The sequence below is a fragment of the Bombus huntii genome, chromosome 5, assembly GCF_024542735.1.
Source record: "Bombus huntii isolate Logan2020A chromosome 5, iyBomHunt1.1, whole genome shotgun sequence".
NCBI lineage: Eukaryota > Metazoa > Arthropoda > Insecta > Hymenoptera > Apidae > Bombus > Bombus huntii.
Genome location: NC_066242.1, coordinates 6,394,112 through 6,408,834, shown reverse-complemented (window position 1 = coordinate 6,408,834; position 14,723 = coordinate 6,394,112). Strand labels below are relative to the sequence as shown.

Here is a 14,723-nt window from a genome sequence, read left to right as displayed (position 1 = left end):
TCTTCTGCAAATTTCAACGAGACAGGTACACGCGAAATATCCGACTGACAAAATTAAATTTGTGGTTCTATAGAGCTTATTATAAAATCGATTTAGTTTTTGACGCGTTTCAACAGGCTGAGTTCCAGAAGCATTCGAAGGAACATTTTTCATTTTATATTCCCGTAATTAGTCATTTGGTAATCAAAAATTCAATAGCTTCACGTATAATAGATATCGATCGTTTATTTATGATTAAGCACTACGTTTAGCTGAATATGTTTTACAATGAAGAGCCATAACTGAATCAATAACCATAGCTTCACACGAGTCATTTCTTGTTGTGAATCAATTATGGAAATTAAACCTACTGTACCTTTTTCGGGTAACTTCTTTTTGTTCATAATAAGAAATATTTATTGATCAGGTTTTGTAATAAAAGCTACAATAAAACAAAATTATAATACGAAAATAATAACAAATAATAGAAACCAAAATATTGTCTCCGGCAATAAAACTTTTTAGTTTTAATAATTTTCTACTGCTTAATCCAAAAGCTCCAGAATCGCTTTGCGTAAGAATTCGACAATAATTAGAATGAATTTCGACTCATTACTCTCTGGTACTCTTAAGCAATTCAAGGATCGATCGATGAAGCCATCTCGTATTTTGCTATTTATTTTACTTTATCATATATTTACTAATCTTGTGATTGGTGATTGTTTTCTAAATGTTGAAAATTGCCTAACCAATTTCCTGGTAGTGAAAATGTTATTTGGATGGCTGCAAATGGCAAGTTTTGCTTTATTAGATGATGAAAGGTTGATGCGAAATGGTTAAAGGCCAGATCCGGCAAATTCATTTCGATAATATATCAGTGACGATTAAGAGTCATGTGGCGAAATTTTTTGGTATCTGACGAGTTGCTGTCTGGCACGGAGCCAAGCAAAATCGATCGGCGGTTAAAGTACATAAGCCTTCTGCTTCTTTATTTATTCACGCTACTTGCGCTATACGCTTCAACGAGAAGTCTCATAGTACGGAAGTTGCACATATCTGTGTATATGTTGCTACATGATATACGTGTATGCGAATGTTTGGCGCATCGATGACTCCGCCATCCAATGTATGTATATTTGCTTTCCATATTTTCTTGCGAGTAAACTAGGCGGAAGAAAATAATGGAATAATAGAAAAGATCCTCGTTTTCACAGTTGTTTGGCCATAGTCAGAGTTTGTTCGACGTAAAACTTCTATTCGTGTCTTTTCGTGACTACATTGCATTAGTCGGGAAGCATTACTTTGAGATATTTGTATTCTTTGGCAATGTTTAAAATAACAGTTATAACTGGCATTGTTCGAGATAATTGCTGCGGAAGTTCGTTTTGAGTTACAATCACAATCATATATTGTACCAACTGCTAGGATAGATATCAGTATATATTCTTATTTTCAAAAGCGTTTTATTATTAGTAGATTGCGGATTTTTATGCATTTATGAAATTTTAAGGCCAAAAAATACACAAAATTCACATAATATTTAAAAATATATGAAATATACAAGGTGTAGTATTTGTTATAATTAGGCTCCGGATATTTATGCATTTGTAGGAAATTTAAGATTCCAAAAAACTATGGAGTGCATATAATATGTACAAAAAATATATACAATGTTTGAAGTAGAGTATCGTTTCTTTAATTATGTTCATAAAAATATAAGGTTGCATAAACGTCCGCAGTCTAGTTAAATTATTTAGTAGGTAAAACAAATTTCTGTCTAGGTTCCATTACATAGTCATAAAAATATGAATTTACATAAATATTCGCATTCTGACTTTCAGGTTCTACGTACTTTATTTTCATAGTACCAGACTTTTGTATTATCAAATTTCGTGTATTATTAAACAATAGGAAGTTTAATATACAAAACTTGTACTTTTTTAGTAATTTTTTAGTAAATGCTTTTAAAAAATATTTTTTTAGCCATTGCAAGTAATTTAGATCGTAATCGAAATAAAAATCAGAGAAAGTTGTTGTACAAAAATATACAATATTACAAAGTTCGCTCACGTATTATAGTTTTACTGTAATAACAAATAATAAATACCAGTTGTTATATTTAATAGATTTTTTGCCTGCGTGTAGTAAGTAAAGACAATCGTGAAGTGAAACTGACGCTTGGAACGGTCGTGCATTTCGAAAAGTGCTAACAAAGAGGTTGAAGTACAGCCATGTGTCTACTTGTCGGCGCTAGTCAACGTTCGTAGACGAGTGAACTTCAAGTACCACTTTAATCGCATTTAGATGTTGAAACTTCTTATTACCAGTGTTAAAATAACACAAATCTTTCAAACTAAAAATTACAATGTTATGAAATACACATACAAATTTGCTTAAAATAGGTAGTACATTAAAAAAAAAAATGTAAAATAATCTGATATGAAAACATGAATAGGAGATGGGAAGAAACAATTTGTATAATTAAAAATGTAGAATTATTGCCTTTATACCTTGTACGTCAGTACAATTATTTATGTTAAAGAATATTATAAATATTTGAAATTCATTCCCTTACTTGAGATTTAAGTTTCCTATAGTTCATGATTTTCTGTAATGTTTTTTTAATTTAATGGCAGTAAGTGGTTTAACGTTTTTTTTTGTGTTCCAGGTGGTGTTAGTTTTCATTCTCAGTATAGCATCGCTTATAATATACTTCATCGATGCCTCCAGGTAAGGAAACCAATTATTTTTCAATTAAAAATATTACATCAAACGTTGCGGTATATTCCTGTTTAAATAAATATCATTTTAATCCTATATAATAATTCCAGTATAATTAAAACGAAGTCTAATTTTCGTTATCTGTTCGTATACTAAAATAAGATTGTACAATTATGTTTGTATAAATCTGTTCATACAAAAGAATTCTACCCAGCAATCTAAATACACGCAGGAGAACACACGACGGAACAATATTTCTCATCGCTGATTATGTTATTAGTGTTTGTTTGTTTGTTTGCTCACGGCAGTCAGATAAATCGGCAAAACAAATATTAACGTAATTCCCTAACATCGATATGACAATTTTATGTTACAGCGAAGAGGTGGAACGTTGCCAAAAGTGGAGCAACAACATTACTCAGCAGATAGACTTAGCTTTCAATATATTTTTTATGGTCTACTTTTTTATACGCGTAAGTGTAAACACAACAATTTTCTCGAACATAAATATTGGTATAAATTTTCAAAATTTTCTTTCATGCTCACTCTTGATAGAGATGTGATACAATATTGTTTGAGAGTTCAAAGAAAGGGATAACATTGAACATTTATTTCGTGATAGTTTATCGCCGCCAGTGATAAGCTGTGGTTCATGCTGGAGATGTATTCGTTCGTGGACTACTTTACGATACCACCGTCCTTCGTGTCGATATATCTCGATCGGACGTGGATCGGACTGAGGTTCCTCCGAGCCCTACGACTGATGACGGTCCCTGACATCCTCCAGTACCTAAACATTCTAAAGACATCGAGTTCCATTCGTCTCGCCCAACTTGTATCGATCTTCATCTCCGTCTGGTTAACAGCTGCTGGCATCATTCATTTGGTAAGATGTTATTGGTTATTTCATCAACTCTAACCTTCCCTTTCTTGTTTTTCATTCCTCTCGTTCATGTCATTTTTTCACATGTGAATACTTAAGTAGTTAGTTACTGGTTGTCTTCGACCAGTAATTTTAAACAATCTTTCACTTTTCTCATATTCTTGTTTAAATCTTGCTTTGCTTAAAAAAGTTAAGGTAACATATTCAGCAATAAAAAATTATTGGATGATATTCTAGAAACCTGGAAAAGAATATTGAAGAATTTTTCGAGGATTTTTAAAACAAGAGCCTAAGAAAATTGCCGAAGGAGGGTCAAAAGTAATTAGAAATTTTATTGCAAAGTATAATAGAATTACAAACATAATTCTTTTTACTTCATTGACGTTGTTATAACGATATCGACAATGTGAACATTGTTCTATATAAATAAATTTACAAATACCTGCAATTTTTTTATAGAAAAAATCGTTAGCTTCAATTAGAGAAAATTAATATTCAATTTGGTTTTTAATTTGCGATATGCTTGGTGGCGAGTTCAATTAAAATATTTTTGGGAGAATTTGATTTAAAACAGGTTTATGAAGTTTTCTAGTTACTATCACTGTTGTATATTGTTCAGTTTAAAAGGCACAAAGAAGTATATATAGAATAACTATTATGATTCTACGGAGAATTTTTTTTAATAAATTTGACAAATCACTGGGAGTCATTGTATCCAGAAGTATCTAAAGCAGTATTTTAGATGTTGAATTATAAGTATAGAAACATTGTTTGCCGGCAGCTTGAAAACTCAGGGGACCCGTTCGAGTTCACGAACCCTCAACAGCTTTCGTACTGGACTTGTGTCTACTTTCTCATCGTGACGATGTCCACGGTAGGATATGGCGACGTTTACTGCCAGACGGTCCTCGGCCGCACATTCCTAGTATTTTTTCTACTCGTCGGTTTGGTAAGCCTTCTTTATATTATCTTTATACAGCCAAAATATTATGTTTAATATGTTACATGAAATAAATGACTCTCTATAGTTCAGTGTAGAAGAATCTCGCACGAAAAATCGAATTGCCTGAACATCGCAAATAAACTTTCTTAGTTCTTCAAATATCGTCTACTACGTCCTTGTATTTCACAAGATTCATTATTAAATTTAAACAGACAATTTGGTTTTTCCCGAGAAGTATTCGCAGTACGAGCTCTGTGAAACACGTGACCGTCATTTTTCATCCATAACTTATGTGCAGATGCATTTTTCTTTGCGTTATCGTGAGATTATTTTTGATAATCTCAATAACCGAGTATCATTGTCTTCGCAGTAATTTTACAGCGATACTCGCAATATTATTTCATTGTACATCAATAGTATTTTTATGATTATTAAAAGAACGATTGTTCTTTGATATTAACACGAGGAATTAGATCGAATATGTGAGTGTTTCGCAGAATTCGTGTCGTTAGAGTAGAACCTCGATCTCGCCATGAATTGGCAGATCAGATTTTCGTAACATTTACACATTTATTATCCTTGAGACACACAAAAACGGTGAATATTTCGACTGTGTACAATGTTCTCTGGTCAGCTCGATTTCTCGCGAAATGAATCAAAGATACTGCTTAACCCATTCGATGATAAGACATTCGTTTTCTTTCATATTTATAATGCGAATTTCTCTTTAATATTTCGCTTCTCTTATTTCTTAAAATATCAGAATTGCTATCTGAAAGAAATCCTTTTCTTTTGAAAAAAGGAAATGATCAATTAGTCTGTGCTCGCTGTCTGCGTTATAGTAAAGCTATAAATGTAAAATTATCTATATCTCTGTAATTACAACGTATATTAAATCCGTAGATGTTTTATAAAATTTCTACGAAAAGTTGCGAATTACTGAATTTTTACGAACTTCTATGATACTCCTTTTTTTACTAAATTACCACTCTCTGTAATTCTAATTGAGTGATTGAACGTGAGCATAATTCAGATCCGTTTATCGTCCTCCTTAAAGGATGATCAGAAGGCAATTTTATTATATTTTCTAATATTTACGGGATCGTTGTTCACTTTCTTCAATATTTCTCTAACTAGATGACCATCGTATTCATCGCTATGAATAAATAACGAATTTTCCAAAACTAACTAACAACGATGCAGAAATTTAATTAGCACGTTCAATTTCGAATCCAGAGAGACTAACATAACGCGAAAAGAAATTCCCGAAGACACATCTCAGCTAATATAAAGCGTGCATATTTTTTTTCATTTGTTGAATAATTTGTACTAGGAGAAATTCGCATTTTATCGTGAAAGAGCACGAGGCAAAATGGTAAAATGGAGGCATAGACGCATAGATTTTCTATGTAGTTAAGGAACCATCGGAGAACAGTGTCACTCGTCGCGAAATCGATTGCTTCGTTTGAACGACGATGCGCAGTGTCTGCGAGAAGTGTGACTGGCCGCGAGTGTGCGTGCGTACCTGAGCGTGTGTGATCGATCGTAACAAATCACGTATTAATTTCGGTAGTCGATAGAGGAATAACGATACGAATTTATATTTTCATGGTTCGTTGAAACATATCTATATGTTATAATATATCTAGAAGAAGCCTGAGCATCGCCGTTTAAACGCGGGTATGCTAGCGTAACGTTTGTCTACAAATGTCATTTAGAATACGAGAGATCAGTTAACAGCATAGTAGACACTGTAAATTATCGAAACAAAGTAGGAGGATTGTTCTTTTCTTCGAAATCTAGGACCTCCGACAAACCTTACGCCAATCACGGTAGCCGTGTTTCTCGACCAGACGAGGAATAGACTCGTCTCTGTGAAAGATGAAGAATCATGATGCGTAATTAACCTACTGTTCAGCTCCAAAAATTAATGCACTTGTTTCCTAGTAATAATAAAAATAGACAACAATCTTAAATAGATCGATTATGCACGATTACAGTTCTTCAAATAAAATTGACTGGGAGAGTAAAATAAACATTTTCATCGAATTTTAGTATATTTCAACGTACTACTGTTGTCTGAATAGTTTCAGAATATAATTTTATAGTGATAATTTAGTTTTAATTACTTAAACAATGGAATTGTAACTCGAATAATTTAAACGAGTTATGTCACAATTAATAAAATACAAATAATATTAAACAATATAATTTGAATAACGAGAAGCATTTATTTTAATATTTTAATTAATCTCAGTTAATTTAATTCAAATTAAATGTAATAACGAAATTACTGCTAATAAGGCAGGTAAATTCACATTTTCTCTATTTTAACGGTTGCCTCTGCTCGCGCATATCGATCGTACAGAACGAGTCGATTCTTCGTCAGGCATCAAGACCCGGAACGTAAGAATTTCAACCGAAATCACAGGGCAGCTTCACACTTTCTCTATCTATCTATCTCTCTCTCTCTCTCTTTTTATACCGATTTGAATCGTACCTATTTAAATTGAGCCCCCACACCACGAGTCGCATATATAAACAATTTTATATATGCCATTGAGGAAAGGATATATCTCATTCATTAAAAGAAAAAGAAAACAAAAAAGAAAAACAGAAAGTAATAAAAAGGAAAAGAAAACAAAACGAAACGCAGCTTGCTGTAGCTCGGTCCAATCCTACGCCGGCTTGGACCATTTTATATTTCTCGTAACAACGAGAGAAAAGCAATTGAAAATAAGGAAAGGAACAAAAAAAGAATACGTGAAAAAAACGGGAATAAACGAATGGATAAACAAAGAACGAGTAACGAGTAAGAGCTCGAAAGTTTTCTATAGCGATACTGGCTACCTGTGCCTTATGCCTATACCTCTATATGTGGCCGTAGTCGGGACCGTCTTGATATTTCGTATAATATTAATTACATAACCCTCGTTCCCCCACTTTTTACCAAAAGGTGATTCCTCTATTATTTTTACTATTGCTTTGTTATTTTTATTACAAGTCGTGCGAGATAAGTGCACTTTGGATGCAACTGTACATTTAGCTCTTGAATTTTCATAATCGTGTAAATCTTTGATTGACTTTATAACATAAGCAAATTCGTGATTTATAGATTCTTAGGCATTTCAGTAACTACGTCAATTTGTAATTACTGTGGATGTTTACACAAATTCATATTTTTACGAATGCAATTATTAGGAGAGGAAGCTATTGAGAATTATTTTATTTATTAAACATTATGTGGAATAATACATTTTGGATATTTTACGTATTTCTGAGCGCATCCTGTACATTTTTGTATTTTTACATTTCCCATAAATGCAGAAATATCGGCAGTCTACTAATAAGGATAAATAACGAATAACGAATAAATACGAGGAAGATTAATGTAAAAGTAAGCGAAATAATTAGCCATTTTTTTATTTATGTTTAAAGATGCAAAACTATACGGAATATATTACGTACAATTATTACTTTGTACAATTATACTACATAGAAATATTTAAAACATCCAAAATAGAATATTTCACAATTCACGATATTTCATAAGTAAAATATATTTCTCCTCAAATTCTATTTCTTAATTCATCATCGTAAAAATGTAGATCTGTATAAACATTGACAATCTAATAATAAAAAAATATTGAAGAACTGTGAAACGGTTCGAACCAGTGCGGCGTTTCAACACACAAACGTACGTTCTCAACGAAAATGTTCGCCTTGGCTCGAAACTGTCCCTCAATTACGAATTTCACGTCCTTTTTGTCATATCTGCGTGAATTATAATTCGCCAACTGGATTGAAGGCAACAATAGCGTAATTACGAGGGAATATGTGATACTTTGAGAATAATAGACGAAACGTTGATGACGGTGCCCGACGGCGACCTTCTATCGTTCTCGTAGCTACACGCCTCACTCTGTCGTACGAAAATTGAAAAGGTTTGTAGCGCGGATCGCCGCGGCATCTCGCGCTTCGAGCTCTCTCGGGGTAAAGTGGTCGGAGGAGAAAATTTCTCTGCTTATGCAGCTGTTTCAAACGTTTTTTTTCTGTTATCTCTATACGCTGTCTTTCCGACCGTAAAGGCTTTCTAAGTAATCTATTATGTCGTATAGCGATTTATATGTTTGGCTTTCGATTACACCAGGTCATTCTTAAGAACGCTGGAAGATGGGGTATTATTCTGTTTAAATTTTGAAAGTCGAGGTCATCAGAAGTATATGGAATTGAAAAAAATTGAACGAGTAAAGAGTAATTTGTTATCTTTACGATCTAACACTTCTATTATATTCAAATTTGTGATGAAATGTTCTTGACAATATCGACGAACAAAGAACATTTGTATTTTTCTTGACATAACTCATGATGTTTTTTGAAACGTAAAGTAAATAAATATATATGGATCATATATGTATGTCTCGTTTTAATACATTTACGAATAAAACGACAAAATTATGACAACTCGCGAAACGTGATGCTTCGATATGTTAATGAGCATATGGTAAATGAGCTTTTTGTTCTGCGATTGTTCGACAGTAAACAGTAGTCGTTGCAGTTTCGAAAGAGAGAGAGACGACATATACAGGGAATTTTGGGATGAATTTGGCATTGGACAAAGAGAAATTAGCTGTCGCTACGGTAATGTGCTATTGTTTGTGTAAGTTAGGATATCCATTATGGAACTAGTGGAATAACACGAAATACGTAATTTCACCCGAAAAATATGAGATCATTCATATGAAGCTTTAGATGTTGAATGAGTTAGAAGCAAAGATATCGCTACAAACTAATTTATCATAAATCATAATTTAAGTTCGTCACATTAGATAAAAAAATGAACATTAAAAAAGAACTGTCTTTTTCGGTTTCAAAATTTAATTATTTTTCAAAATGGTTAATCGTAATAATTATCAAAAACGATTTCCATCTTTCTATCTAGAATTACAATTACAATTCTATAAGTACTTTTATCGTGTATCTTTAGAACGTTAATTTGTATCATTGAAAAGATTAAAATATTAATTTATATCAATTACATTCTCGTTACTCTTATGTTCAATTTCTCTAATTGTACTAGTAAAACAAAAATATAAAAAATAATGTAAATGAAAATATCTTAAATCCCTGTACGATCAATCTTTTTCAATTCGATATACTTCTGAGGCCGCATTCGTAAAATAGATCGACGCGAAATACCCCGTGCGTTTTCGGCAGAGATATATATCCATTCTATCAACTAACATTCAAGCATTTAAAACAGTAGAGCATCTCGATCTTCGGATATCTTGTTGCTGGTGAGGCGTTTAGTAATTTATCGCAGAGTAATGTAAATTAGCTTTGTTGCAGCAGCAAGCGTATACTACTTTCTCGCTGAATGAATCGATAAGAGAAAGTGGCTCGGTATGACGATCATACCGTATGTACCTTTAACAACATATTTCAACCTCGTTATCGCATACTCTAACTGTTTCTTTTCTAATTGCTTCCAATCTCTTGTACGAGTCTCGCCTTTATTCATAATCTAATCACTATTCTTCCAACAAGTGTATCGATCATCATCGGTGATATGATATACGGTAAATCGAATCGTAGCAGATTGTTGATTTGATTTACCCTAAGAATTCATGCAAAATTCAACGACTAATTTTTGAACTAATAGGATCCTACGTTTGAACGAGCCTCGAGTCTTTTCAGGTTCATAAACTTGGTCAGATAACGTCTATCTAGATGACAGAAATTTTGATAAGTTTAAAGCAGAAGTTACTTGCATTTTATCCGTAAGTTGTTATATCTCGATTCGAGGCACGTTGTTCTTCTAAAAATCCTGAAACATTGATTCATACGTGTCTTATAATTCTCCCAGAAGGCACGAAGCCCAACGACTTTTAGTAAAATGTTGGTTTCTGTGCGAGCTTGATCTATGACTGTTCATTCTGTCTGTATGTTTATCTGTCTTTCTGCGAACGCTAACATGCTGCTAACCTTACTAACATTAGATACTTACGTACTTGTTTTTCTGCCCGCTTTGATTTTCGTTCTCAGATTGCCGTTGCGAAGCGTTCAACGTTCTTTTTTTTCCATATTGATTGTTCAAGATCCTCGATAATCTACATGCACAATTTTTCAGGGCAACTAGAAAACTAGGGATTAAAACTAGGAACTGACAAATCTCGTATAATTTTATTTCTCACTCCAGGACACTTTCTTTCGAGTAATCACGATTTCTTATAAATCTACGGACACAAGGAATACACGTTTCTTATACAAAAAACTTCATTTGTTACTTATAGTGGATGTCAATTTTATCTTGTAGAATATCAGGTTACAACGTATTATGTTTTACAATAAAATGTCGTTTAATAGTTTCGATGTTATCGGTATTCTACGTGATACGAGGAACAATGTCCTCGTACCATTTAAAAGCGAGCTTGTTTTGGAACCTTCTCAAAACATTTGGCACTTGGTTGAAAGTATGATGTCACTGAGTTCTGGTATAACGTATGCAGCTCAAACAATAAAGAACCGCTTCAAACCGATTTCGGTAGGTTTCGTAGCTAAGAATGATAGGACAATTTTGGGCTGGGTTAACAATTTTATTAATTGAAGTGAAGTTGGCAAGAGGGAAAGAGCGCGTAGCGAAAGAACGTAGAAAGAGTTTTTACCAAAATTAATTCGTTCTATATTTAATTATTCAGCGAAAGATTATGCAGCGTGAGGAGAGTGGCTTTGACAAATAACATGATCTTTTATTTTCCTCGTTGCCTAAATTCACTGTTTGTTTTCGATAGGAATACAGACGCTCATGTTGCGTTTTTAAGAGGGCGGAAGTTTATGAAACGAAAAATACTCAAACAAATACTCTTGCAAAGTTATCAAATAAATACACTTACAAAGTTTTTATTCAGCAAACATTACGAAAGTTATGATTGGCAATTGATCGTGGATTGGAATTAGCGAAGCATTTTCTGAAATGATGTTAAACTTTATATAATACTTTAAATTAATAATTTTCCTAAGCAGTTGATATACCTTACATGTTTGTAATATTGTAATAATTAACTAAATATGATTTCGTTTAAATAAACATAAGCTTTATAGATTTACTTGTCTTTCATTTAAACGATATCAATCTTAGTTTTCAAAGTGAACTTCGGCAAGCAAAGGAGAAAAGTGGTAACGTATCGTTTGTCGAAACACTCTCATCCTATATAATTTTTCAAAAGTATCTGTAAGAATTTTTTCAATCCCCATGTAAGCTATTTTTTTTTATTATTAAGGTCCTGGAGTCGTTTTACCAGCGATTTTATCAAATATATCCAAATCTGTCTCTTAATTAAGAATTACAATTTTCAAGCTCGGTCATTTTGTGTGTTATTACATTATTCTATACATGGTGTCCCTAAGGAAAGGATATCAATTAAACAAATTGAATATTCAAGCAAGGGTCTGTACATTATAACGATCTTGCAAAGTTTATGATAAAACAAGAGGAATATAATTTGCGACGAAACGTTTCAGCAAACGAGTGATCGAGAACGCCTTTCTAACAAATTAATGTTCAAATACTAATTATTATCTTCTACTAATAATTGTGCTTATATTTTCGAATAAAAAGAACGAAGACGCAAATATTATGTATTTAAGTAATTAGTCTAGAGACAATTATTAGATAATAAAAATGATATTCGAACATCATTGTATATACGATCTAGCAATAAATTTCTCTTGCGAATCATTTCAATAATTTTGATTAAATGTTCGAATAATAAGAACGAAATTATATGTGATTAATGTAACAGTAGTTATTAGTTAACGAAAACAATCTTTCTTGCGGAATTATTGTCCTTTCATTTAGAGACATCTCGATCGAATTTCACTTTGTCGAAATTTGTTTTGCAATAAAATTCGACATAGAAATATCTCCTATCTACTGTACTTCACTATGATTTTCTTTAACCGCAGTGTCTTTAGTTGTTTGACATGTACGATGAATTTGCCTGACGTGTGATTTACTCACTACATGACTAAAATAAATCGAAGGGAGCACTATGAGGTTTCTTAATGGTTCGGCCAAAAGTTCTTACCTCTCTGAGAATCAATTAACAAAATCAAACTAACAAAATGTTCACAGTGGTTCGTTGATTCTTTTACTATTATTATGACGAATAGAGATTCTAGAGATAGTAATCAAATTGCAAGTATGATGTAGCGCTTCCCTCGTTGCAGACCTCTACAGTAAAATCACTTATAGAAACTGCATCGATCAAACGCACGACTTTTGGCGAATTTCGAATTTAATCATTTCGATGCAAATGTTCTTCTCTGATCTGCAAACGTAGGGGTCTGCTATGCTATGCCGTATATTTGCATGAATAACGATTTTAAATGTTTGCTTATGTGTAATGATACTGATCGAGACAGAGTGCTCAACAAGCTTTCCCGATTTCTATTCTTTTGCTTGATGTCTAATAACGTAACACGATCTTCCCTTCGTACCTTTCTTCGCTTCACGAAATAATATTTCAGCATGTGCAATTTTATTTTCGACTACCTTTACCTGTACCTAAAGTATCGCTTCCTCTGTAAATCAACCATTTTTCCGATTTCACTGTACATATCATAAAATTGATCCATCATTGTGTATCTATTATTACATGTACATATTTACACGTTCTTGTATATAGGATCTATTAAGCAGAGTATTAAAAAAATACCTTTTGTTAAAAATTGCTTGTGAAAGTGGAAAAGGAAAAATAAATATTGCAGTGAGTACGATTAGATGAAATTCTAGTAGGAAGTTCAAATAGTTTATCTTCAATTTTTAGCTTTATTTCTTTCGATCTTATAAGAATATAAGAAAATATCGGTGCGAGATTCTTTCCAAACTATGTGTATTTCTAGATTCATATACATACACACATTAAAAGTAAATCAGTTTGAATTAATTCTACATAGATTCTGAATTCATTTAATTTAATGGTCTGACACAAATATATTTTTAAAAAATAATAAAATAAAAATAATTTTATTGTATAATAACAAGCAAAAGTATGCTTTTCGTTATGTAAAAATATTTGCAATAGGCAATGTACTTGAATAATTATCTTTTCTAATACTCTGCACAGAAAATATTTGTATTTCTACAATTTCAAACTGTTGTAAGATTTCCTCGCAGTTATGACTACTTGCTAACACGTTACTATTACATTTCGGCAAAAGCATCTACTTACATATACACTGTCATACTATTTCAACAAATTCCGTTCATCTTATTCATATATAATAATACACTTGTATCAGTGATGCTACAATGAAGTTACATAGGTTTATGCGAATAGTTGTTCGCTCGAATATCGAAGAAATAGAATTTTCCAGAATTCACATTAGAAACGTAATAATTAGAAGGGAAATTGACTTTGCTCCAAATAAATTTTCAAACACTTTTTTCAAAATTATAGTTCCTAATAAATTAAAAGAAAGCTATAAAAATGAGCTAACAATTGTAATCAGTTTGCTAAAATCCATCCTAAAATCCAAATTCTAATCGATTTACCAAAACCCAAAACAAGATCCAGGTTATAACCAACCCACCAAATCCAAAACCAACATCCGAATTATAATTTACCAAAACCAACATCAAAGTCAAAACCAAATCACTAAATTATAACCAATCCACCAAACACGCGAGAACTAGAAGATTAATAAAGATCAATATCTTTTTTAACGTTAACTTAATATTTTCTAAGTATTAGTGAAGTTTCAACCAATCAAACTCGGAAACCGAGTCGAAGACGATAACGATAACGTCAAACTTTGATCAAATTGAACGAGATCGGAACGTTCGCAAAATCAATTTCCCGTAGAATCGTGCCGTAGGTTAATCAGAAGCGTGGAGTGTGCATTTTCGATGACGACCAACGCTAATCCAGAAGTCGCCAAGCATCCGTATCTGGATATGAGTACGGGTATAACAAACTGGTCGGGATTTTTTGCTGAAGAACAATGAGAGGCGCGCGCATACGGAGTAGGAGAACGCAGGTCGTTGCCCCTGAACCATATCTCCTATGTGTTCCTCCCTTTTTAATCCCCTCTTTTCCAAAAACCTACCCTTCCTCCTTCTTTTTTTTCTCTCGTTCTGCTGTGACCACGTAATCCGAGGATCCAGCGAACGTGTATATATATCTGGCGAAAGCC

General features: G+C 32.7%; 1 protein-coding gene across 50 annotated transcripts in view; it reads left to right on the top strand.

Moving 5' to 3' along the window:
* LOC126865481 (calcium-activated potassium channel slowpoke) overlaps positions 1-14,723 on the top strand; it is a 108,145-nt gene that overhangs the window by 27,780 nt on the left and 65,642 nt on the right. For all 50 annotated transcript variants that reach the window (XR_007689552.1, XR_007689553.1, XR_007689550.1 and 47 more), the window contains 4 exons: positions 2,648-2,709; positions 3,077-3,173; positions 3,323-3,586; positions 4,365-4,532. Coding sequence is in view for 17 of the 50 variants with exons in the window: in XM_050618031.1 (XP_050473988.1) it covers positions 2,648-2,709; positions 3,077-3,173; positions 3,323-3,586; positions 4,365-4,532 (591 nt within the window). In the remaining 33 variants the exon portion in view is untranslated. The remainder of the gene's footprint in view (positions 1-2,647; positions 2,710-3,076; positions 3,174-3,322; positions 3,587-4,364; positions 4,533-14,723) is intronic.